The 27021-nt window shown below is 40.7% G+C and overlaps 1 protein-coding gene across 1 annotated transcript in view; it reads right to left on the reverse strand.

Annotated features, from left to right (window-relative positions):
• Positions 1 to 27021, reverse strand: part of LOC122806230 (copine-8-like) — a 4689459-nt gene that overhangs the window by 1878909 nt on the left and 2783529 nt on the right. The window contains exon 11 of the mRNA XM_044076480.1: positions 21909 to 21950. Coding sequence (XP_043932415.1) covers positions 21909 to 21950 — 42 coding nt within the window. The remainder of the gene's footprint in view (positions 1 to 21908; positions 21951 to 27021) is intronic.

The raw sequence follows: 27021 nt of genomic DNA on the forward strand, positions 1-27021 counted from the left end.
CTATAACAAGTCCAAGAACCTCCAACCCTTACTCGAGTGATTTTTAAATGAATTAAGGTTGCAAGTGCTGGCCCGAAGTGTGAAAAAAGAAGTTCAGAATAGACCAGCTTGATAACATCCAAGTAGGAGTCCTACTCATATTAACAATGATCTAAGCTCATGAAACTGTTCAGGTTGGTATGGGATATAGAGCAGAGGAAGAACTGATGCCCTGGAGTAGTCTTGTCTTTAGAGAGAGAGGTGAGTATACCTCCAAGAGAACACAGTCTTAATCTCAGAAAGAGCCCACGTTTGAGGGCAGAAAACTCTGATTCCCAATAATTGTGTATAAAGATGATCAAGGTAGGAAGGAAGAAGAAAACCAATGAGTGTGTAACAGCAAACAGTAAAGCACACAGTAACTCTAGCAGTCTGAATCCACAGACTCCCGAGACTATCGTTGAAGTTAAATGCCTAGCACCACCTTGCCTGAAATTAAAAGGAGCAGTTAAAACAAAAAGCAAGGGCCAGTTTGTAATTCCAGACAAGTCGATGCATGTCATTATGGGAGACTTGGCAGTCTTGATAGAGTTGGAGTCTTGGCAAAGAAGTATAAAGTATAAATTAAATTAATACTTTGTGAGTGCTCAGTGATCTTACTAGTAAATGTGCTGCTGCAGGCAACAGTAAATTTAGCTCTGCTGTTCTTAGTGGCAGCTCTGCTGTTCTTAGTGGCATAAAGGTCACCCTACTAAGATTTCACCTTTTATTCTGAGAAATGCAGTCTGCGTCTCACAAAAACACTGTCAAGAGATGGTGAAAAAACACAAGATGTCAAACTGAGAGACCCAAGAAATGAATAGGGGTGTCTGTCATAGAACATTAAAGCCTGATTAATAAAAATGCAAATCAGCTTCAGCATATTGCTTCTTTCTGAGTGCCAGTACTAGCAACTGCTTTGAGTTTGAATAATTCTCAGAATTTTTCTCCTGCTCAGTTCTCTTCCCACATTTGCAGTTTGTAACAGAGCTCTTTTGAGTAACACTGTGGTCTGTAGCATTAGAGATTCACAGCAGTCTTCGCTATTAATTGCAAAGTTTAAAAAGAACACTATATGAAACACTGATTAGATGTACTTTAAATCCTATTCCTAGGAGCGATAAATTACTCCTGAACCAATCTACAGGCCACACTGTTTGGAGATGGAACAGAAAAAGCAGACCAACCTCATCTTGAAAACATCATTTGTAATTCCATTCCAGCCAGCTGGCCAGCATGCAACTGGTTACATTTAAGACCAACCCTGTTATAAATTTTCCTAAGATGAACTCAAAGATGAACTCTATTCAAAAACATTGAGTCATTTCATAGTGGCTTGTAAAAGGTGCATAGATAGTTCAAAATGAAAATTAGGTAACTCACCATTTGCAGATTTATTTTACTTTTCATAAAGTTGCAGGGGAACTTTATGGGTAGAAGTATCCAATTATCAGCTGTGCTCAGAGTGAGGGTCGCAGATGGGATTACCACACAACTTTCATTCAGGGTAAAGGAGGCAGTAAAATATATTTTATAAGTAATTAGAAATGACATGCTAATCATAAAATGAAAAGTCAGTGGCTGATATCACCAAGGTCCTACAGCATTTCTGACTGGACATAAATGTCAACTTATCCATCCAGTCAGTATGCTATACTCACAAATGTCTGGGGACATCTGTTGGATGTACTGTGTTACAGAAAGCAGCATATTGTCTTTCTAACAGCTATTACATGCAGTTATTTTACCAGTACAGTGTGAAAACCACAGGGAGCTCAGCATGTTGACTCCTGGAGCAGTGATCCTGAAGCCATCTGTGCCATGCCTATATGGAACCCAGCATGTTGACTCCTGGACCAGTGACACTAAAGCCATCTGTACCATGCCTATATGGAACCCAGCATGTTGACTCCTGGAGCAGTGATCCTGAAGCCATCTGTACCATGCCTATATGGAACCCAGCATGTTGACTCCTGGAGCAGTGATCCTGAAGCCATCTGTACCATGCCTATATGGTTATAGCTGCAGCTACACAGGTCAGAGGCAGCTCAATGAGGTTACATACACCAAATCAGCAACAGAAAACAGTAACTGACATGTTACTTTAGCAAGATATAATGGAACAAGCTTCCCCTTCCAGTCAGAGCAAATCATTAGCTTGAACTACATTATATATATATATATATATATATATATATATATATATATATATATATATATATATATATATATATATATATATAAACTTCAGAACTGGTGCAACAGTTTTTATGCAACGGACTTCATCAGGGGGTGCACGGGAAGCAATTTCCCTGCATAAAAAAATGTTTCTACTGTTTTTTTGTTTTCTTTTTTTAGTTTTTAAGTTTCGGATGTCGGTGTTTTGCCACTTGACATTCAGAAAATTCAGTATAAAGACATGAATCCTATGATGCAAGAAACAAAGCTTGTCATACAGAAAATTCTTCAGCCATCAGAAATGACATCAGATCATTTCTTTGGGTGGGAGGGGGTCTACTCACATGTTGCTAATATGATTCACAGAAATAAAATATTCTGACAAATTGGAATGATGCATAAACTAATGGCAGTGTGGTAGTATAGAAAGCATGTGTGGCAGAAATGGTAGTGATATTAAAACAGAAGTCCACACGACACATTTATAGACCATGCAAGATGCACACACATATGCAGTCTGGAATGTGATTAGCAGGTGTTTAAGAAGTTATGGCTAAAATAGCAGCACACATTACGTAAGAGATCACACAGTGCCATGGTAGTAGAACAACACTAGTATATTTTCTTTGATACAGACAACTTTGAAAGCCTTTTCCATATGTTTTCAACATGACATGTTCATACTACATTACAGCAGTTTCTGTTTATGGACTTATAGTCTTATCATCCAAAGCTATGCAATTTCTAAAAAAATAAATAAATATATATAAAACTGAAAGTAATACAAGTTTTGTATTTTTCCAGACTGTACTTGAACAATGACATAACTTGAAGTGGAAGAGACAGCTCCATAAAGGAGGAGAAGACTGATTTGTGGCGGAGTAAGATGCGCACCATATCAAAGCCAGGTCTTCCAATAATAAATAGCTGAGAAAGAGACTCAGTCGCTTAGGGTCTATAGTGCTAAGTGACCTGGAACATTTGGAGAAAAAACCTGATAAAACGCTGTGTTTCTAAGACCAGAAGAGGTCACTGCTCCTGCTTATCACATAGTCCCAAGACAGCTTAGGCCTTGCATGAATCTGTCAGGGAACTAACGGATAGACATCTGAAAAAACTTTCCTACTTCTGTGCTATTAATCTTAACTGGGACTTAAGCACTGATGCATGGTTATTCCTAGTATACATGTAACATCCTTGTAACCTTAGTCATGGATGTGTCGTCTTACAAGTATCAGTGTCTATAGCTACACAAGGCATACACTTTTCTCAGCTCACACAGATGCAGCAAAAAAGCATACAGAACTAGAACCATGTGACCTTCTGTCATCTGAGATTCATCTGTCTGTCACATGTAGCACTCTCTGCTCATTCTGATTTTATGTGGATACAGGCAACCTTTTGTTTCCCTTACATTTTATGTAGTCATTTGTGGGGGGGGGTTCCCAAAACATGGGCGAGGACTTAAATTCAAGGAGCTTATATATATGGCTGCTGTGTGTAGTCATTTGTGGGGGGGGGTTCCCAAAACATGGGCGAGGGTTTAAATTCAAGGAGCTTATATATACGGCTGCTGTGTGTAGTCATTTGTGGGGGTGGGGTTCCCAAAACATGGGCGAGGGTTTAAATTCAAGGAGCTTATAAATATGGCTGCTGTGTGTAGTCATTTGTGGGGGGGGGGGTTCCCAAAACATGGGCGAGGGTTTAAATTCAAGGAGCTTATAAATATGGCTGCTGTGTGTAGTCATTTGTGGGGGGGGGGATTCCCGAAACATGGGTGAGGGTTTAAATTCAAGGAGCTTATATATATGGCTGCTGTGTTTTGTGTCTTTTGTCCCTGTCATTGCCATGTGACACCACTGCATGGAGTCCTGTCTTCCTGGTGTTACGTAACTGTAGCTTGGTCTGTTAAATGCCTAAATGCCTATGGAGAAGAGAGAACCTAATAATCCTTGCACTCTCATATAGCTACAGATGTGTGATGTCTTATATTCCTTCTACTTTTATATAGCTCATTGTCTGAAAGCCTCTTTTCCCTGTAATTTTGTTTACCTGCAGATTTGTAGGAACTTTTTCTCCATGTACTTTTATGTTATTGTAGCACGTGGGGCTTTCTGTTACCTCTGTGGCTGAAACTGCGTGAGACCTTCTGCTCCTGGAGTGTTTGTGGCTGAAAATATGAAAGGCATCCTGCACCCCTTTATATTTGTTACAGATGTGTGGGCCATTCTGCTCATGTGCATGTTTGTAGTTGCAGACACAAGAAACAGAGAATATCTGGTAAGCAATGGTCAGAGGTTCCTTCCACGTAGGATTTTAGAATACAAATTCCCACAGCAAGAGAATGCAAGTGTATACTGCCAGCCCTGTACATATCAGAGGAATACAGCTGCGCATTGCATATGATATACCTTTGTCTTATGGGCTAATCATACTATATTTTAAAGTATCTAAACTACAAGTCAACAATTTTTGTATAATCTTCATCCTACATTGTCTTAATGACTCATTTGTAGTTTAAAAATAAACTATACCTAAAAGGGTCAATGAGTTTGGTCTGACAGATTATTGCAACAAATGTAAACTGCCAATCTGAGATTGTATTATTTTATCATTTAATAATGTTACACAGGAGATGGATTTCACCTTTCGTACCTATAAACTGGCTATATAACATGAGTAATTAGGTTTTAATGTACTACACAGAGCTATTCTGGCCTTGAATTGTGTATCTTCCACTTATATATTGCCCAATTTTCTTTTCACACCCTATCCCACAGACCTAGTATAATACTTTCAGATCTGTTCAGACTATGTTGAGAAACAAAATAATATATCTTCATGAGTTATTACAGAAACATGGCTATGGTGTATATTAATAGTAGTAATATAAATACCCATTTGTTAAACAGGTAGGGTAAATGGACACAGTCCCTTTCTAGGAGCTACCTGGAAGAAATGTTTGGTTAAATGAAATGCTGAAGGTCACACATTAGGAAATGAAGGCTGAGAGACTCAAACACTGTACCACAGGAACGACAGTCCCAAGCCTTAACCCTCTGCGCCATTAAAATCTTTCTCATTATAGACAATAAACAAGCGATGAGCCAGGGGGTAATTAATGCAACACATGTTTACACTGCTGTCTCTCAGTGTTTTGACACTCGTTTAAGCAGAGCCTTCCTATGGTTATATTATCTTATTAACCACTGCAGTGATACTTTCTGAATTCAACTAAAATATTTATGTGATCATAGCATTATCATTGGGTTAGATAAGTGTATTTTAGGTCACCTTTTACCAAAATCCTACCTCCTTAATTTAGTAAACTTTTTCAAAATGGTGATAGAGTCTGTAGATACTGACCACGATCTTGCAGGTGCCTTTGACATCATTCCCCATATGCTGACATCATATAGAAGATAAATGTGTTAATCAATCCAAATGTGGTAAGATGAATAGCACACTGGTACACATATAAAACCCCACACAGTGTGAGTTTTAGGAGCTTCATTAAAATGTATGAAAATGACAAAGTGTGTCCCTCGGAGCTTCATGCTGGCACTTTTCCTTTTTGCTTTACTTGTCACATCTTCAGACAGAGAGCAAATGCCTTTGACTAACAATGTTTGTAGATGACTGCAGGCTGAGGGCTGTTTTTAAGTTACCCTCCCACAAACCTCCCAGCATGAACTCTCCCTGCTAAACCCTGGGATCATACTAAATGTTAAAAAGGGGAATATTGTCACTATAAGCACACATCCCCATCCACTCATCTTAATGTACAGACAGTTCACTTCTGCAAAACAAAAAAATAGTCCGGGACCTAGGAACTTGGGTTTTTAATTCACTCGCAATCTATCATCACATAGCAATGTTTGCCAAGAAATCCTTTTCTTTTGTGCAGCTAATTTTAAAAGGAATATCTGCAATGTCTAAACAGGTAATCACTCCCCTATGCAATGTCTAAACAGGTAATCACTCCCTTATGCTCAGTACTGGTCATACCAGTTATGAGTTTAATGTTCCCACTTTGAGATGTAGCCCACTAAAAATATCAAACAATTAAAAAATCCCCAAAGGTATGAGACCTACAAGATCACAGGGTTACTCAGCTAACAACAGAGGTTGGAAACTCTAGCACCTTATCCAGTGTGTTATATGCTTCTGAGAGGGAGATCTCTCTCACTGGGTGTATATTAGTTCGCTGAAATGCAATTTCAGCGAACACCTAAACATTGACCACAAATGGCACAGTGGTGCAGTGGTAGCGTTGTGACCTCACACAAGAGATTTTCCGGTTTGATTCTCGGCTGGGGTGCCTTCTGTGGAGAGTCTGCATGTCCTCCCTGTGTTCGTGTGGGTTTCATCCGGGTACTCCAGTTTCCTCCCATATTATAAAGACATATGTCTGGAGCATTTCTCCCTAGGTCTCCACTGAAACTTGGCTTTGTTCCAAGTCGGACTTTTCCAGTAAACAAATGTTAAATAAATAAAGTAAATAAATAAATTCAGTGAAAATTGTTTCAGTGATTTGCTGAATTTACCAAAAGCAAGTAAATACTTACCCTGCAGAACAACAGACTGACATAAATAAATCAACCCCCCAACTATATATACAGACTCCGAGATCACACTACAGTGGAGAAAAGGGCAAGAGTTGCGTAGCTGGCCCTTGGTAAATTCAGTGAATTACTGAAACGATTTTCGCTGAAGTGCGGTCAATGTTTAGGTATTCACTGAAATCACATTTTGGTGACCTAGTATAGACTCATCTCATTTATAGAGTCATAAGAGATCCAGCTGTCTTTGACCTCTTTTATCTCTGTAAATCCAACTAAGCACCTAAATCTTCACCAACAGGTAAAAGCAACACAATGGAGGGACAGGTTTATAACCAGCACACCCCTAAACTCTTGAATAAACTTCTCCTGCTTGCATGTTGAGCAGTACAACTCACTATCTTCCTTTAAACATAACCTAGAGGACTAGATGAGTATCCACAAAATTTCTCTGAGGGCTGACTAGTATGGACCTCCTGGACAAAGGATACTGGTAAAGGCATAAATGGTCATAGGAGTAAATGACATCTGCCAGCTAGAGGTTTCATATGGGCTAGATTGAAAAAGTGCGAACATATTCTGAAAATAAATTCAAATACAGTTGAGATATAATTCAACTGTTATTGGTACAGTTTAAGAAGAAATAATCTAACAAAAATAATTACATGCTAAGGCCAAAGGATGATATTATCACAGAATTAATAAATGCAATTAATTCTAAGCATTCCTAACTGCAACCAGCCACCTGAGCTTATACATTCCAAGAGATCTGTTTAGAGAGGAGCAGTAAAAAAGGTATAGCTGTAAACTTCAACCCTAGCTCTCTGCATCTGCAGATAAGTGCTCCTAGTCAGTGCAATATACAATCTGATAGGAAACAATATTTCACAAATCCTACCGTTAATGTTATACAGTAACTATCTACATCTGGGATTATTCCCTGCTGTCTATAATTCCTCCTGTTATTTCTGTTCCTATTTATAACAGCTTGTGCAAAATTTGTTTACAGAATATTAGCATTTCACAAGGGGAATTTTGTGATGCCCAATTATGTCCAATTCCAGGCATGAACAACAGTCCTACTTTACTTTTGACATTTGTTTCTTTCTAGGGATACTTCTGTAAGGGTCTGGTTGCTAATGATACATACCATACTTTCTATCATAGGTTTGAATATTTTAAATTGATCACTATATTTTTATATATTTTAATTACATAGGTTTGAATATTTTAAATTGATCACTATATTTTTATATATTTTAATTACATAGGTTTGAATATTTTAAATTGATCACTATATTTTTATATATTTTAATTACATAGGTTTGAATATTTTAAATTGATCACTATTTTTATATATTTTAATTACATAGGTTTGAATATTTTAAATTGATCACTATTTTTATATATTTTAATTACATAGGTTTGAATATTTTAAATTGATCACTATATTTTTATATATTTTAATTACATAGGTTTGAATATTTTAAATTGATCACTATATTTTTATATATTTTAATTACATAGGTTTGAATATTTTAAATTGATCACTATATTTTTATATATTTTAATTGCATAGGTTTGAATATTTTAAATTGATCACTATATTTTTATATATTTTAATTGCATAGGTTTGAATATTTTAAATTGATCACTATATTTTTATATATTTTAATTACATAGGTTTGAATATTTTAAATTGATCACTATATTTTTATATATTTTAATTACATAGATTTGAATATTTTAAATTGATCACTATACTTTTATATATTTTATTTATCTACTCTTGCACTTTGCTCATCCCCACCATCACCAAAGACTAATGATCCTACATCAGGCGGGAGTAGTCCTGCCATGCTGGTACCAAAGTGTCACCTGTGAACACACCAAAAGAAAACATATCCAAGTGTGGGTACGGCCTGGCACCAAATGACCTATGCAGTGAATATCATACAAGATACTGGAGTATAACCATGCCTGTACCTTGTGCAGGTGGATGTCATATCTAGATGCCAGATATACCTACATGACACAAGTGAGACAGATACTTTCAACACTGTAATATGACTAACAGCTCAAAATAGGGACAGATAGTAACAGTAGGACTACATGCCTGGGGTATTATGAGTGGACGTTCTCTGGGAACTGTCCATCTCTTCCTTGACATCAAGCACCACATCCTGGAACTTGGGGTCCGAACGGAGACATGAGAAGTCCATCTGGAGAGAGAAGTCAGCAAGTAAAGAAGAGTGGTAGTACCGAAAGTGACTCATCGTCAAGTCGTGGGGAGGACCTTCGCGAGGTGGACCCTGTTTTCACAAAATCTCAGCAAGAAGACACTAATATATAGATTGTATTTATATAGCATATATCATGGACAGAAGTAGGCTAAAATTTAAAGATAACTGGGTGCACAAGACTCAGGATAAAAAGCCCTCAATCCTGGCAGGCAACTGGTGCCAGGACTGGAAAGGATGACAGTGTGGAATCCTAAAAAATATGGAAATATTCCTACAATAGGGCCAGTAGTAATAGTTCACAGAAACTGATAGGCCAAAGAAGAACCATAAAGATGACAAAGTGAACTATTGAAGATAAGAAACAAATTATGTATTGCTACTATTATGCAAAAAGCCCAGAATTTCCAGACAGAAGATATACAAAAATATTAAGAGAGAAATTAGAGGGAAGAAAAATACTTCCACAAGAAAAACCGTCAAAGCTACAAATAAAAAATTGTATTCATTAATACAACAGATCTGTGAAAAACAGTATATAGATCAAGAAACTTTGATCTGTTTGGAAAAAGAAACATCTGAGGAAGTGCCAAAATATAAACAACAAAACCTAGAGATTTTTGAAAAGTATAAAAAAGAAATATGGACATGGGAAAGAAAGAGAGATTTGATATAGTGCAATATTCATGCAAAGGACAAATCCAAATTAATCAGCATAAAGAAGGCAGCCCCAACATATTTGAAGAGAAATACAGGAAAAGGCATCCAGATATGAAAAATTTCACAATAAAAAAAGTTTTGGGGAATACAGGAGATGAGAATTTTAAAAGGCTGCTTTTTGAAACATGTCTGTGCGAATTTGGGGGAATTGACAGCTATAAAAGATAAGCTGCTATATAAAGAAGTCTTATTTATATTAAAGTATGCTACTTTGACTCCTAATGGATTGAATGGGTCTATATTATCTAATCGAAAAGTGAATTCTGCAAACTGCATCTACATTGGAAATGCAGTTCAGCAAAATCATAATGGTAATATTGCGGTACAGTGAAGACTGGCAAATTTGCCCTTTCCTCACTGCAGTGAGATCTCGGAGTTGGTATATATAATTAGTAGGGGATGTGGGGGGGCACAGCCCCTCACAAGAGCAAATTCGCTGAACTGCATTTTCAATGTAGATGCAGTTCATGGAATTCTCTTTTTGATTAGATAATATAAACCCGGACTGAACACTGATATTAATTGGAAGTATTTGTGGTTCGTTGCTTTCAGGATTCTGTTTGCTGTTGCTTCTCCTGTTGATACCTACACGTACTGCAATACTCACGTTTTACTCAAACTACTCAATGTATTTGTGCAGTCTTTCATCACTTCCATTTCACACATACTGCCTTCTGGCATCCAGACCTTTCTTGGGTTAAATGACTTACCAGCTAACAACAGGAGTTGTTACAAAGGGCAAGGACTTACCAATTAAATGACGTATTACAGCAGAGAAATTAGACATTGCCACATTCATATTTTCAAATGTATCTTCCTATTTTCATAAAGAAGACAAACACATTATTGATGTGCATGGCGTGAAGCAGCCATGTAGGAAACAGGACAATTTCCGTCAGTCACACCATACTGGAAGCATTACCAGTTGTTTGCGGTAGTTCCATATGTTCTTAATAGTTCAAAACCAAGTGATTTACCAACCGTTGTACGACATTTAAGCAAAACCTTAGATGTTGTTGAGAAAAACTGCCTTTGATATTTGATCTGCAAGTTGCACACCTTGAAAGATAAGGAGTATTACCTGTTTTGCTAATTATGCAATTAAGCATATATTTTGATATTTCTGTAAATATCTCAATAAATATACACTTATAGAGGTATTTCTTGTCATGTGAAAGGTTATGTCTGGTTAACAAAAATGTTCTAACAATGTATGGTAGTTTGTGCAGTTTTCAAGATATGAAAATTTGTGAATGTTTACAAAAATATAATATGGGGTTTCTGAGCATTATAATATATTATTTATGGAAAAGACTATGCATGCACTGTTATCACTGCAAAGAACACTTCTTACTGCTAACATTGCTATTGGTACAGTTTTAATAGCTTTTATTGTTCACAAAGTATTTACATTTGTTTATTTTATCCTTTTTACATTTATTTTTCAGAAAATGCTATGAATGCAAGATGTGTGGAGGCTAATAGCAGTGTGACATTACACACCACATAGGTGTTAATGAGTTAACATGGCAGATGTAAGTTTCAGGGAATACAGGAGATGAGAGTCTGTAGATGACAGACAAAGACTGAATCTTTACTAAGCCTTCCAGGGTTTCAGCCTCTGACAGTACAACTTCTGTGGCTGTCTGCATGGTTTACGATAGCGAGATCCACAGGTACAGAAATTATAGAACAGTATTGACTGGACTAGTGAACCTTAACTATAGTGTACCTTCACACAAAGCAAGGAGGTGCTCTGGACACAGCTGACAGACAGCTATTGTTAGAACAGCAGTGTGTGTGTGTGTGTGTGTGTGTGTGTGTGTGTGTGTGTGTGTGTGTGTGTGTGTGTGTCATAATTACACAGTGCTACCAGCCCCATCAAACAGGTGTCTGAGCATTCATGTATATAAGTGCATGCCAACCCTACCCAATGTTTAAACAGTTCTCTTTATCTCTCGTTTTAATATTTGTGTGTGTGTGTGTGTGTATGTGTGTGTGTGTGTGTGTGTGTGTGTGTGTGTGTGTGTGTGTGTGTGTGTGTAGGAACTGGAAGTGTAGGGTGTAGGTATGTACTTGTCAACACAAAGTGTCCAATAATAACCAGTACAGAAAAGAGTGAGGGGAGATGAAGCAGAGTTCCACATTGTTCCTGGTCATTTAAAGGGCCTATATTATATAATCGACCACTTAGCTTGTCAAACGCCAAAATGTCGACAGCTAAGGGTCAAAAACTTATAATCTCAAACGTCCAGTTAAACAAATTCTTTCATCGGGAAAGAATTTGCTTGATCAAGCCAAACTAACAAACTTCCAAGCCGTTACAAAGTGGGGGGGCTTCACCCACCACACCCCCGCTAACTAAATACACCAACTCTGAGATAGCTCTACATTGGGAAAGGGAAAATTCCCAATATTGGCAAAGCAAATTCTTTCCCGATGAAAGAATTCACTTAAATGGCTATTTGAGATTGTAAGTTTTCGACCCTTAGCTGTTGACATTTAGGTGTTCAACAAGTTAAGCAGGCGATGATATAATATAGACCCCATTTAAGCCCATGTCTTTGCATAGTGACCAAGGAATATTCATGCATTAATCATCCTCACCACAGATCACATGACCTAAATAGAAAGTCAGAGTTGCAACCACAGGTCACATGACCTAAACAGAAAAAGTCAGAGCTGCAAATAATTAACATTAACAGCATGCATTAGTTCACAGATGATCCAAAGTCAATTCAGTGAGAAGATGTGAACATAATATATATATATATATATATATATATATATATATATATATATATATATATATATATATATACACATTACGCACACTCTAGACAAAAATTCTGCATATCTCAATAATACCAACCAACTGAGACTCCAAACATTACTCTCATTGGAGTCTGGATCTGCCTGCCTCACTACAATGTTCTTCCCTTTTTACAGACCTTTAAATTAGTTCACTTACTAATCCAGCTCCTATTATGGAGTTCACTGACTACAATAGGACATTCCAGCTTTTCCTTTAACCAGTGATGCATATTAATTCTTCCCTCCCCATGCATGTACCAACACACACATATGTAATATAAGAAAATAGCATTTCTGACTACCTTGGATACCTGCAGTAAAATATATTCTTTGAGGGTGCCTGCCTATCTTAAGTTTCTAAGTCTTCGAGCAGCTAGCACCTTTTGCCTGCGCAATGGTTTTCTTGTCTGTAACTGTCACTGCCATCCCTAGGGATGGACAGTTCTCAGTTCTGCTACATTGTCTTCGGCTAACCTTGAATCCAGATCACCGATATCATTTGGTATTTTTAAGGCATAAAGGTGTTCAGCTTGTCGGTGATTCAGGAGATATGAGTGTGAATAGAAGTGTCCAGCCCTGAAAAAAAATTGTCTACGGTGCTGGCAGTGAATGACTTAAATGCTGGCTTGGAAATTATGGGAGGGAAAGTGTTTTTTTCTGCTTGGCTATGGTCCCCAGTGGAGGTTAGGGCTGTAGTTTGGGCAAAGTGAGGAAGATGTCCAGGTATATGGTCCATAGTGGTGGATGTGTGTGTGGTAGTATGCTATGGGTATGCCAAAAAGGAAAAGCTTCTGCCATCATCAAGATAGTTTCATAACAAGACATCCTCATGCCTGCCTTGTGAAGATTGTAGGGCATTGGAATATGAAAAACAGTAGGGATCAACAAAAGCTGACATGCTAAAAAGATCACGTTCCTCAAATGTAGAACTATTACCATTGATTTAACTGACCATCACATATTCACAAGGCCTTGCATATAGATTATGTCCAGATTGCAAACCAATAATCTGCTGGTAGCACTCATTAACTGCACACATCGTACATCCTCAACATTTCTGAAACAAGCTCTACTTGTCCCTCTGCCTTTAAACATGCATGTATCACTCCGCTAACCAAAAAAATCAGTCCTAACCTGTGTATCACACCGCTAACCAAAAAAAGTCAGTCCTAACCTGCGTAGCTACTGCAGACCAATGGCCAGTCTGTGCCCTTTAATGAAAATACTTGAAAAGCTAATATACAAGCAAATATGGGAAACATAAAAAATACAGGCTTCTTGGTAAGGAGCAGAGTGGTTTTACAAACTCTTTCAGTGCTGTGAAGGCCCTCTACTCAGCAACAGACATTTTTAACAACATGAATGATTTAGAAATAACAGAGGAATGGGTATGGATATGATAAGAGCTTTTAAAACTGGCAACCAAATGTTACTTCTCTATAAACTCAGTAAATTAAATTCAGTCAAAACACCTTAACATGATTTGAAAGCTACCTTCAAAACTTTTAGTTATGTACTTACCATAACTTTGGATGTATGGGATCCATCTCGCCTACATTCATAACAGATGGATTCGGAGCCGATCCGTCGGCTCCGACTCGTCCACTATACTAGAAAGAAGTTTCTCATTGGCTGGGCTACCTCTTATCCCACAATGCACCATGCCTGCTTCCCCAGATCTTGTTTGTTCGCTTTATACATTCATACAGATACAGAAAAAACATATACCAATTACTGTAACCAACTAGAGACCTTCCATAGGAGAGAGGTTAGCAAGATCTATATTTCCTCCAAATCCAAAAGGTAGGGGGAAGGAGGGTGGGTATGTATGAATGTAGGCGAGATGGATCCCATACATCCAAAGTTATGGTAAGTACATAACTAAAAGATGTAATGGGATCCTATCTCGCCTCATTCATAACAGATGGGACAGCGTCCCTAGCACCTAAAAACCCCGGGTGGCTCATTGGAACACACTCCTGAGAACTGCGGAACCAAATGAAGCTCTGTCTCGGGAAGCCACATCAAGCTTGTAATGAGAAATGAAGGTGTGCGGAGAAGACCAAGTAGCAGCCGCACAGATATCATCTATTGAAACTTTGGAATGAAAAGCTACAGAGGTGGCCATAGCTCTGGTAGAATGAGCTTTGACTGGGAAAGGCAACTCTCTGCCTGACTGGGAATAAATGAAAGAGATGCAATCCTTAATCCATTTAGCAATGGTGGCTTTGGCAACTGGAAGACCCAACCTATTCTCTGCAAAGGACACAAACAGTTGGTCAGATTTTCTAGTCTGAGTGGTCCTAGCCAAGTAAAAACGCAGTTGCCTGTGAACATCCAACTGGTGAAAGGTATATTCTGCTCTACTGGAAAAATTAGGAACGAAAACTGGAAGCTCCAAAGATTGCTGAATGCATAAAGGGGATGCTACCTTAGGCAAAAAGGATGGATTCAATCTAAGGGAAACTCTGTCTTTGTGAAAGATCAAATACGGAGGGGAAGAACAGAGAGCCTGAAGCTCTGAGACACGCTTAGCAGAAGTAATAGCCACTAGAAAAGCCATTTTCCATGACAGGAATTTGATATCACAAGTGGCTACTGGCTCAAAGGGATGGGCAGTTAAGGAGGCCAGAACCAAATTTAAGTCCCAAGGGGGCACGGGATGAGCCACAGGAGGCCTGAGGAGCCAGGCTCCCCTAAGAAAGGACTTGCAAAGTCTGTTAGCCATTAAAGAGGGATCTACAGCAACATGAAAATTAGATATAGCCGCCAGCTGAACTTTAAGTGTGGAGACTGAAGAGCCAGAATGAAATAAGGAAGCCGGAAATTCCAAGACATGCGGAACTGAGGCTGTAAGAGGATCAACGCCTCGCTGTTGTGCCCAACAACAAAACCTTTTCCATTTGCTGGAATACAGCTTAACGGTAGACGGCTTGTGGGAAGAAGACAAGATATGCATTACTTCCGAAGAAAGAGAGAGATCTCTAACTAAGGATGGAAGTGGAGTAACCAAGCAGCCAGTCACAGCGACCGGAGGGACGGATGCGGGAGTCCCAATGGATTGGATAACAGATCCAGTACTGGGTCCAGAATCCAAGGGCCCTGTGCCGCATACTTCTGAAGAAACGGGAACCAAACCTGACGGGGCCAATGTGGGGTGACCAAAATCATGTCGCACCCGACATGGAGAGCCTTCTGAATCACCCTCGGGAGAAGGGGAATCGGAGGGAAGGCATAAAGTAGACCCGGGGGCCAAGTGTGGGCTAGAGCGTCCCTTGGAGACTGTCCCTGAGAGGGCGTCAGAGTGAAGAACTCTCTGCACTTCGCATTGTTGGGGCTGGCGAACAAGTCGCAACAAGGGAGACCCCATTTGGCGAAGATCAATGCAGCCACTCTGTTGTTGAGGGACCACTCGTGGGGCAACAGGAGAGTCCTGCTGAGCCTGTCTGCAATCACATTGGCTTTCCCCGGAATGTGCGTAGCTACTAAGAAACGGCCCAGTGCCATACTCTCATGGTCTCCCTGCAAAGGGGGTAGGACCTGGTTTCGCCCTGCTTGTTTATGTGCCAAACTACCGACATGTTGTCAGATAGAATCGCAATAGTACCCTGGGGGAGAGCATGATGAAGTGCTTGTAAAACCAGAAGCACTGCTCTCATTTCCAGGACATTGATGTGAAGGTGCGCTTCGCAATCCTGCCAAGTGCCTTGGACAGTCCTGTCCAGATAATGACCCGCCCACCCTATCTGGGAGGCGTCCGTGGTCACTGTGGCAACAGGAGGCTGAAGAGCGAAAGGACGCCCCCGGTCCAGGTTGGACTGACATAGCCACCAACGGAGATCTTGACGACAACTGTCCGTAATCAGAATTAGGTGATGCAAGGGAAGTTCTTTGTATGACCACTGAACCGATAACAGCCATTGCAGCACTCGCATGTGCAGTCTGGCTAACGGTACTAGGAGGATGGTTGCAGCCATCATACCCAATAACTGAAGAATCTGTCTGGCAGGAACTCGAGATTTGGGTAACAAATTTTGGACCTGAGATTGTAGAACCTGAATTCTCTCTGATGGCAAAAATGCCCGCATACTTTTTGTGTCTAACTCTGCGCCTATAAAGGTGATATGCTGAAATGGCCGCAGCACAGATTTTTTCCAATTGAAAGAGATTCCTAGCGAGAGACCCAAAGTTACTGTGGCCCTCAACGCTTGAATCAGTAGATGCATGGAGGTGGCAGTGAGGAGCCAGTCGTCGAGATATGGAAACACTTGGAATCCGAGACTTCTCAAGTGAGCTGTCACTACTGCCAGACATTTGGTAAACACCCTGGGGGCTGAGGTGAGACCAAAGGGCAGTGCACAAAACTGGAAATGACTGGTTCCTAGGCGGAAGCGCAAATGACTCCTGGACTCCTGATGTATCAATATGTGATAGTAAGTGTCCTTGAGGTCTATGGAGCACATCCAGACATCCTTCTCCAATAACGGCAGAATGGACTGAAGGGTGACCATCCGGAACTTGGACTTCTTCACAAAATGATTCAAAAGGCTGAGGTCCAAACTGGGCCTTACGTCCCCTGTCTTTTTTGGCACCAAAGATAACCTTGAGTAAGTTCCTGATCCGATCTGGTCAGCGGGGACGGGCTGGATGACCTCTTTTTTTAGCAGCTTTGAAACTTCTACGGCTGCCAGATCCCGTTGACTGGGTGGCACATCCGGGATTCTCCTTGTAGGAGGAGGGGGCTTGAAAAAGGGAATGAGGTAACCTCCAGTTACAATGCAAAGCACCCACTGATCCTTGGTTATTGATTCCCAAGCCTGTGGGTGTTTTGCAAAACGACCCCCGACTGGCTCCGGAGAAGCACAGCCGGGCCACATCCTAGGGACGTTGAGGATAGGAGGAACCACTAAAGGATTCGCGGTCTCCAGAGTTAAGGGGGCCTCTGCCACCTCTAGGACGGTGTCTTCCTGAGTCCCCCCCCCTGCCTCTGGAGGGGGGATCACTCGGTGGAGTAGAGAAGAACTTTTGGGATTTTCTGAACCACATTTTCCCTCCTCTCTGAGCCTTGGGATAAGGTCTAGAGACAGTGGAAAAACGGGCCCCAACGGCAGTCAAGGTCTTGCCCTCCTGCTCGCACCGAGTAAGAGTATCCTTCACCTTGGGTCCAAACAAAGAAGACCCATCAAAGGGGGCGTCAGCGAAGGAAGACTTAAAGGCCTCCGCGAATGTACACAAGCGTAACCAGGCCTGTTTCCTAAGAGCCACTCCTGTGCCCGCTGCTCTACTCACCCCTTCGGCTGCATAGGAGATGAGCCTCATGGACGAGTTGACAATAGAGTTCAGGGTAGTCATCTGGGCGCCTACAGTCTGAGCTAACGCCTCAGGAAGGTTACCCGCAAGGGACTCTCCTAACTCCTTGAGGAGGTCCCTTTGGAGCCTTGTAAAATGACAAAGATAGTTCAGGGACCGCATGGTAAAGGTCGCTGAAGAAAGGGTACGCTTCCCGTACCTATCCATGCTCCTAGAATCCTTATTAGGAGGATGAATAGACATTGAAGCCTCTGCCACGTCCTACTGAGTGGCAGATGCCACCACCATAGCATCAACTGCAACACCTTTAGTGAGGAATTCTTTCTGGGGAGGAGCTGAAAGAAACTTATTGGGCCTGGTGGGCACAGGTTCTGCTGTGTCAGGATGCTCCCACACCCTTCGAGAGATTAAGTCCAATAATTCGTCGAAGGGTGGAGACACCCAGGAGGAGGAGGGCTGGGCCCCAAAGGCCTTGAGGAAAACTGACTCCTCAGCGGAAGGGGCTTTGGATTGCCAACCGCCTCTCTGTCTCAAGATCTGAAGGATATCCGAGAAAGAGACGTCATCCGAGGACGATTTAGGGGATCCTTCCGCATCCTCGAGGTCAGTATCTGAAGTGACGGATTCATCCTGGGAATCGACGTGCTTCCTCTTACAGTTTCTTCCTTGGGGGTTCATCCAAAGCAGATTCGGAAGGACCCCCCGGAAGAAGGGAACCCCCCAAGGGGGTATCCTCAGGCCCCACGGCCCCACTGTTGCGGGAAAGAATGTCTCCAGAGGCACCAGTACCCAGAACTTGGGATGGTGGAGTAGAAACCTGCTGAACTGGCAAAGTCATGGCCAGCGCACTCCTCATGGCCTCAAAAGCAGGACCTCCAGACTCTGCAGAGGGCACTTGCTGAGAGACCACGGGGGTACCCGGAATGCCTGCGGCAGATGCTCTGAGGGGAAGACTGGGCATCGAAGAGGTGAGCTCTACAGTGTTGCCCTCGGCCCCCGCCGAGGAAGACCTGGTACCAAACCCTGACACCGAGGACAGGGTAGGAATGAAAGTCGGAGCAGAGGAACTCTGAAGGGGTCCCAGCTCCGACTGGACGATTCCACTCCGATCCACCTGCACCAACTCCAACGGCTCCAAGGGGGTTGGAGGAGGAATCAAATGTATGGGATGTGGAGTGGGCTCCGAAGCCACGTGGGCTGGAGCCGAGATCATTTTGGTAAAAACTGGGGACTGGAACAGCCTCTGGATAACCCTATCCAAATCCGAATCAGATAGCTTAGAGGATTTGGAGGAAACAGATTGGGGCCGAGAAGACATCTGCCTCAGCTCTGATAAGGCAGGAGATCGGCTCCGAAAAGGTTCCAACACTGTCGGAGCCGAGACTGGAACAGACTGCAACAGTGTCGGTGCCGAAGGCAGCTTCGGAGCCGAGGGGGAAGAGTCTGAGCCGAAAACCTCCATCGGCTCCGAGATCAATGGAGCCGGGACAGGTGAATGGCCTCTCGATGCACTAACCTGCGGCTCCGAAACCAATGGAGCCGAGGAGAGAAGCACCGAGGCAGACTCTTCAGCCATCGGCTCCGAAGCCATTGGAGCCGAGGAAGAAGAAGTCGAGCCTTGTTTCTTAGTTGTTGGATCCGACGGACTGGTCGGAGCCGACAATCTATGCTTTTTAGACTTCGGGCCCGACGGACTGGTCGGAGCAGACGATCTCTTCTTTTTGGAAGCTGGAGAAGAAGCCAAAGCTTCTTCAAAAGAAGGCTTAACCAGACCCCTGAGTATCAACTTATTTTTCCTCTCCTGGAGAACCCTGGAGGAGAAAGCGTGACATACACTACAAGAATCCTGTAAATGTTTAGGGCCTAGGCAGTACACACAGATAGCATGGCTGTCTGTAATAGACATCTTATAATTACATTTTGCACACTTCTTAAAACCCGACTTTTGCTCCTTAGACATTTTGACAAGAAAGCACAGGTGACTAGCAATAACACAAAGGGCAGTACTGAAATATGGGCTGAAACCCTCTAACTTAAATGGGCTAAGCCCGCCACAACAGTGAAATAACATAAAGGGAAACTATGTGGGCTAAAGCCCTCTAACTTAAAATGGACCTAGCCCAAAACTAACTCTGTCACCATTAATAAGGGAAAAACCTAACTTAAAATGGGCCTTGCCCAGTCCACAAGAAGTGCGAGAAACAATAAAATATAAATTTTCTCCAAACTCAATACAAACATTCACAAAGCTGTTAAAACAGCTGTTTAAGAGATTCCTGACAGAAACCCTAAGTAAAAACGACCAAAAGGTCAAGAAAATCACTTGGCTCCAGCCAAGTCGAGACCACGTCCATCTTGAAAAGCGGCAAACGAGATCTGGGGAAGCAGGCGTGGTGCATTGTGGGATAAGGGGTAGCCCAGCCAATGAGAGACTTCGTTCTAGTATAGTGGCCGAGTCGGAGCCGACGGATCGGCTCCGAACCCATCTGTTATGAATGAGGCGAGATAGGATCCCATTACATCTGAACTTTACAAATATGTGCAAGACATTCTCAATCTACACAAGGTTCCTTCAGTATGAGGTACCACAATGATTTATACTGGGGGTCAATTCGCTTTTCCGTCTTTATTAACGATGTAGCCACTAACCTTCCCTACCTTATATGCTGATGATAATTTGCTCTTAGAATCAAGTAGGAACATCATCTTCCTTCAATAACAACCACAAATGAGTTTTATACAGTTAAGGCACTGGACAGATTTAAATATGCTGCTTATCAACACAAAGCCAACTATCATGTTTATAAAAGCTTCCTAACACCCTATAAAATGAAAACTACAAATATCTACAGTTACTCAGCAAAGATGCAGAGAAATAATTTTAGGCCTCAGCCTAACACTAACCGAACACAGACAGTATTATAAACATGAAACTACACCAACTATAACTGTTACAAGATATTACATCTCCTTATCCACAGCGCACAAATGAATACAGCCAAAATGTCCTATTTCCTAAATTAGAAAATGTTCTAACAATGGTTAGCTGTCTGCTGAAGCCTAAATACAAATAAAATACAAATATGAACAAATTTCGCAGACAACAAAAAGAGTAACATTTCTCCTTAGCTCACAAATCTACAAACTTCTACTAGTGAAAACAAAACTCAAACAAAACTGCCAAAAGTAAAGATTAACACTCATTAGACCATATTTCAAAACCTGAACAGGTGAAGGAGCTCTTTTGCAAGCTAGGTCCAACTACTTAGAATCAACTGCCTGCAGAAGTCAGACAACAAAACAGCCCCGACTTATTAGAAAGCAAATTAAAAGACCAATATTTAACATCTCTGACTGCTCAAGTTTTAGAGATGAAGGATGAATTTGGACTGTTAGTATAAACTCTTTACTTATGTAAAACTGTTCAACAATTCATCATTGCACATATATCAAATGGACTTTCAACTCCATGTATAAACTTAAGTGTTGTATCATTGCCACTGATTGTATAAACTTAAAAGTGCCATTAACCTATGTTCATACATAATACTGGCCTGTACTACTGAGCCTGAATTGTGTCTGAAAAGGGTTTGCCAACCAGTTTGTTTACCTGATGAACAGACTGAAATAAATAAATAAATTAAATAAATGCATACAACCACAAAACATAATGCACAGACACTGGGTACATTAGTCATGGAATATAAGCGAACAACAGCCTAGCAGACATGACAAAATCACGATTTCTGGCACTTTCTTCACTGAATAAGCAATTTTCCACCTGGGGCAGGTATTACAGTAGAAATAAAGAGAACAGCTATTGATGGGACCCAGTTCAGAAGAACAGTACAGGACTTGTTCATTTACTTATTTAGCTTAACGTGACAACCCCCTATAATATACAATGGGTTCTGTTTTTCAGAGTATAAAACAGCAGAGACAGCACCAGCAGTTATGTGCACATTTCCTCTTTTAATTTGTAAAGGACTTATGATATAAGGTATTCAGTAGTTTAGAGGTCTTCACTCTCACTACCCCACAAAAAAAAACGTTTCACTCTCCTTACCTGCCGTCACGGTCCCAGTCATACACTTCTATCTTGATTGTCCTATGGAAAAGGAGGACATAGTTATTATCCTGGAGATGTACCTTTTGTGCGAGTAGTTAATGCTATCATACTATCATATCGCAAATAATTCAACTTATCCAGACAAAAAAACTTTATAATCTTAGTACAGCAATGAGCTTTCTCTGTAGTGCTTCTAGTTCCGCAGACACAAACACTGGACAAAGGGTTAACAGGTACACTATAGTAGTACACCGTCTGCAACAAAAATGCAGACAAGAGCATAGAGGAAATGGGTGATGGTATGAGCGGAAGGCCAGAAGGCTTATTATGTTGTTATACATCCACTTATATGCAAACAGAGCTATGTTTGTGTGTAACCTTTCTTTAACTGGGAAGGCAGTTACACTACATCACTGTTTACTTGAGGAAGACATGGATCTGTGCGTTTCTTCTTTTTGTTAAAATAGTTAAACCAAGACCTATCCCAATAACTGCACAATGCCATGTGTTACTATTTACCAAAACTAGATGAACTTTATAACAAACAGACCTATTACATTGAGGTGTAGCAGCTAGTTGGAGAATTTTTGGTAAATTTAGCGTAGTGCAGATGCAGTCCTATGTGAGAAGACATCTTTGAGCCTATGGTTGATGTTGAAAGGCTCATTGCTAATAGTACCCATTTTCATGGAAAAGAAGCTTTACATTTGTATTTAGCCTCTGGCCTGGTTAGTAATTATGTAATTGGATTAACATATTTCATCTTGCCATATTACATTTGCTTTTGAAGGTCAGTATTATATCAAAATAGAAGACGTGGCCATGGCAGTCTTCTTTCGTTCCTTTTACTTGAAGTAAGTCAGGGGCATCTATTGAAAAGTAATATATCTAGAAAAATACTTACCAAAATTGTGAAACTAAGTACGCTAGATGCATTAGCCTTTTGATGTTTGTTTCTAAAGGTGAATGCAAAGATTATTTTCCTTTCTTTAATAACTTTTAATTTGAAATGTATTTTTTTATTTTTGAATATATTTTGCATCAGTTTTCTTTATGTCGTGAATCGATTCTTTACTAAAATTAGAAATACAAGGATTGGCTGGTTTTAGAACTGCTGTGCGATTACCATGTTATAATGTAATTTTATGCTATGTTATAGGTTATTATTCATTAAAATGGTACAGTGTCACAGGTATAAGATGACAAGGCCCTAACATTCTGCTTGCTGAGGGGTAGTAGCCATTATTACCTGTGATTGTAGGGCATCACAGCAGAATGCAACAATCATGTGTTCTTTGCACATCTTGCTGTGGGTGTCTGTAGGCTATCTTACTATTGTTTCACAGGTCAAATACTGCACCATAAATCGGTATCATGTGAACTACTGCTGTGCTGAATAATCATGCTGGTGATGTCATCAACACTGCTGATAGGTAATGAACTTATACCCCTCAAGAAGCAGGTATGGCTCACCATCTGGACCGTTTATTGCTTTGACAGATAAATGGGCACAATATTTGGCATCCAATGCAAATGACATGCTTGTAACTGAGTTAATGCATACGCATCATTGATTTTACAATCTTCCTAGACCATGTTGGGGGATACAATGTGCTCCTTAATACTTAAGAATGCCAGTGGCACAGAGGGCACTAAACCCCCTCAAGATGTGGTCTATTTTGTGCCCCATTAGGTGACGTGCACCCTGCTTATGACATACGGTGGTTAGTGTGTCCCTGTGTACCCTTTATCACTGCAGTACTTCCTGGTTCATTATGACATACAGTGGTTAATGTGTCCCTGTGTACCCTGTACCACTGCAGTACTTCCTGGTTCATTATGACATACAGTGGTTAGTGTGTCCCTATATACCCTGTACCACTGCATGACTTCCTGGTTCATTATGACATACAGTGTACCCTTTACCACTGCAGTACTTCGTGGTTCATTATGACATATGGTGCTTAGTGTGTCCTTGTGTACCCTTTACCACTGCATTACTTCCTGGTTCATTATGACATACCATGGTTAGTGTGAACCTGTGTACCCTTTACCACTGCAGTACTTCCTGGTTCATTATGACATACGGTGGTTAGTGTGTCCCTGTGCACGCTGTACCACTGCAGTACTTCCTTGTGGATGCAGTACCTTGTCCTGGACTTACAGTAGCCCCATTACAGCTCTTTCCTAGAAACAGTATCTCACAACTGGCAGCAACTCTCTGTTGTAACAAAGAATAATTTCTAATGCAAATATTGAGTTTGGTTTGACTTCCTCAGCATAGACACCCCACTTTTCATTGTGCTCAGCTTACTCACACTCCAGATGTTAGGTTTCACCATGTTTTATGAATCACATAATGCATGTCAGTATGGTTAGTACAACAAGTTTAAGTGCTTTTAAATGTAAATGTAGTTTTATCAGGACATGCTGAGCTTTCATCACGTTCATTTGTCAGGCCTGCACAGAATGACCATATTCTGTCAGCCATGTACAGAATGACCATATTCTGTCAGCCATGTACGGAATGACCATATTCTGTCAGCCGTGCACGGAATGACCATATTCTGTCAGCCGTGCACGGAATGACCATATTCTGTCAGCCGTGCACGGAATGACCATATTCTGTCAGCCGTGCACGGAATGACCATATTCTGTCAGCCGTGCACGGAATGACCATATTCTGTCAGCCGTGCACAGAATGACCATATTCTGTCAGCCATGCACAGAATGACCATATTTTGTCAGACATGCACAGAATGACCATATTCTCAGACGTGCACAGAATGACCATATTCTGTCAGCCATGTACAGAATGACCATATTCTGTCAGCCGTGCACAGAATAACCATATTCTGTCAGCCATGCACAGAATGGCCATATTTTTTCAGCGGTGTACAGAATGATCATATTCTGTCAGCCATGTACAGAATGACCATATTCTATCAGCCATGCACAGAATGACCATATTCTGTCAGCCATGTACAGAATGAATATATTCTGTCAGCCATGCACAGAATGACCATATTCTGTCAGCCGTGTATAGAATGACCATATTCTTACCAGAGAGCATTTGGAAGTTATGAATCCTTCACTGTGTTCACTCGTTCTGCATACAGAATTAGTGGTTTCACTGGTCTCATAGTACATGCATCCTAGGTTTATTCTCATTTTTTGACTGGGTAAAATGAAGTGCAAGTCCCTAGTCTGATTAAGTGACTTCTTCAGAACTGCACAATTTGCAAACAGCGACAGTGTGACTCAGATTAAAGTTACTGCTGAATGCGATCTAGCAGCAGTGCTCAAGCCTAGCCCTCTGAGACATAATACCACAACAGTTACTTAAACTGTCCACACTAGTTCATGGCACTAATAAATCTTTTCAAATCCACCCTGAGTTTCAGAGTACGTCAGATGCACACATTCAGAATATCCAAAGAGATTAAAATCAAAACAAATCTCTTGATGTTCTTCTGTTACTTTCTTGAAACTGCATCACATTTAAGGCCTTTTAGATTGTTACAGGGTTGAACTACTGAATTATTCTATAATGTGTGCATTCTGCCTTCACTGATGCCCCCAGAGATTGCCAGCACAAGTATAAATATTGTGACTTTCATTTTAGATTCCTGACCATTTGAAATACCAATCCCCCCAACATTAACCATATGTCACTGCTTCTCTGCAATCCCTTGCATTCTCTCTGGGGAATGGATTTACCTCAGCTAATCCATATAAATTGTTGTTTACATTATGAGCACAACCAACACTGTACTTAAACTAACAATGCTAGAAAATAGTCATCTGCTACTATGTTATAGTGGACCCTGCTACATTTCCCAAAATGCACTGCATCTTCACATGGATAGACCTGTTTAAACATCTCCTGCATTCAGTGCAAAATACACAGCAGCATGACATTTGGTATCCCATAATACAATCATTCCTAGGGTGCACTTGTTGGCTTTCTGCCACCCGACTCACCCCAGTAAATGCTACGACAAGTTGCCCTATACATGTGCAGAAGGCTTTCAGTGGTGGTCATTCAGGTGTTTCATTAAAGCTAGCTTATGCTGATGCCCTTTAAAGTTTATGCCACATACTAGCCTGTTAAGGTACCTCACTAAGAATGAATAGTTCTTGTCCTGCTCATGTTGTATCACTTACCTAGTTAGGGTACCTTGATGATGACAAATGCTTAGCATTGTCTTCTAACACTTGTTCATTTCATATCAACTACCTAGTTAAGGTCCTTCGGCAAGGAGGACTACTATGCTTGCCTGTAAGCCTGGTTTGTGCCTTGCTACTTACTCAGATATGCTGCCTCTCTGAGTATGAATATTTCATCTTGCTCTCTAATATCTGCCAATATCCTGACATTTACACAGTTAAGGTAACACAATGATGACAAAGTAGTTGGGCTGTTCACCTCCTGAATTCCTCTACTTTCCATAATTTCTAGGCATGGAGATGGAATTCTGCCCATCCAGCTAATACAGACTGCAGTACTCCTAGATCCACCTCTGGCAGTTCTGACTCACCCCTCCCCATTTTACATCGGATGAAATAAGCTCATGCTGTTACATACATGCAATACATTATTTTACTGTTACCTCTCTGATGCATGCTTATATAACTACTGTGACACACTGAAGCATCTACCCAACAACAAAATTACTATACTTTATTTCCATTAACTAGGTTGTAAAGTACTCAAGGCATACAGGAAAGGAAACAGGAAAGCATGGATAACTGGGAGAGTAGAGTGGCAGAAAATCAACTAGAAGATAATTAATTAGGGAGTGAAAACAGAATATTGAAGGCCGTGACAGACTGGATACAAATATAGGGCTAAGTAGGCCTTTAGCGGGAAGGGGGAGTTGAAATCTGTCTGGTATTCAGTTTATCAAGTTGTAATCAGGCAGTAAAGGAAATTAACTGCCCACAACTCCCCTTGTGCAAGACAGAAGGATATTAGCCTAGCTAAAGCAGAGGTAAGTTTTTACATGATGTTAGGCAACTTCTAAAAGTGATTAACTTAACAGCTGTGATGTAATTTGTTGTTTTTTCTAAAGGTTTCATGGTTTGGCTTTCCTCAGTAAACATTAAG

This window comes from Protopterus annectens, chromosome 7.part0, assembly GCF_019279795.1.
Source record: "Protopterus annectens isolate FY-2018-M chromosome 7.part0, PAN1.0, whole genome shotgun sequence".
NCBI lineage: Eukaryota > Metazoa > Chordata > Ceratodontiformes > Protopteridae > Protopterus > Protopterus annectens.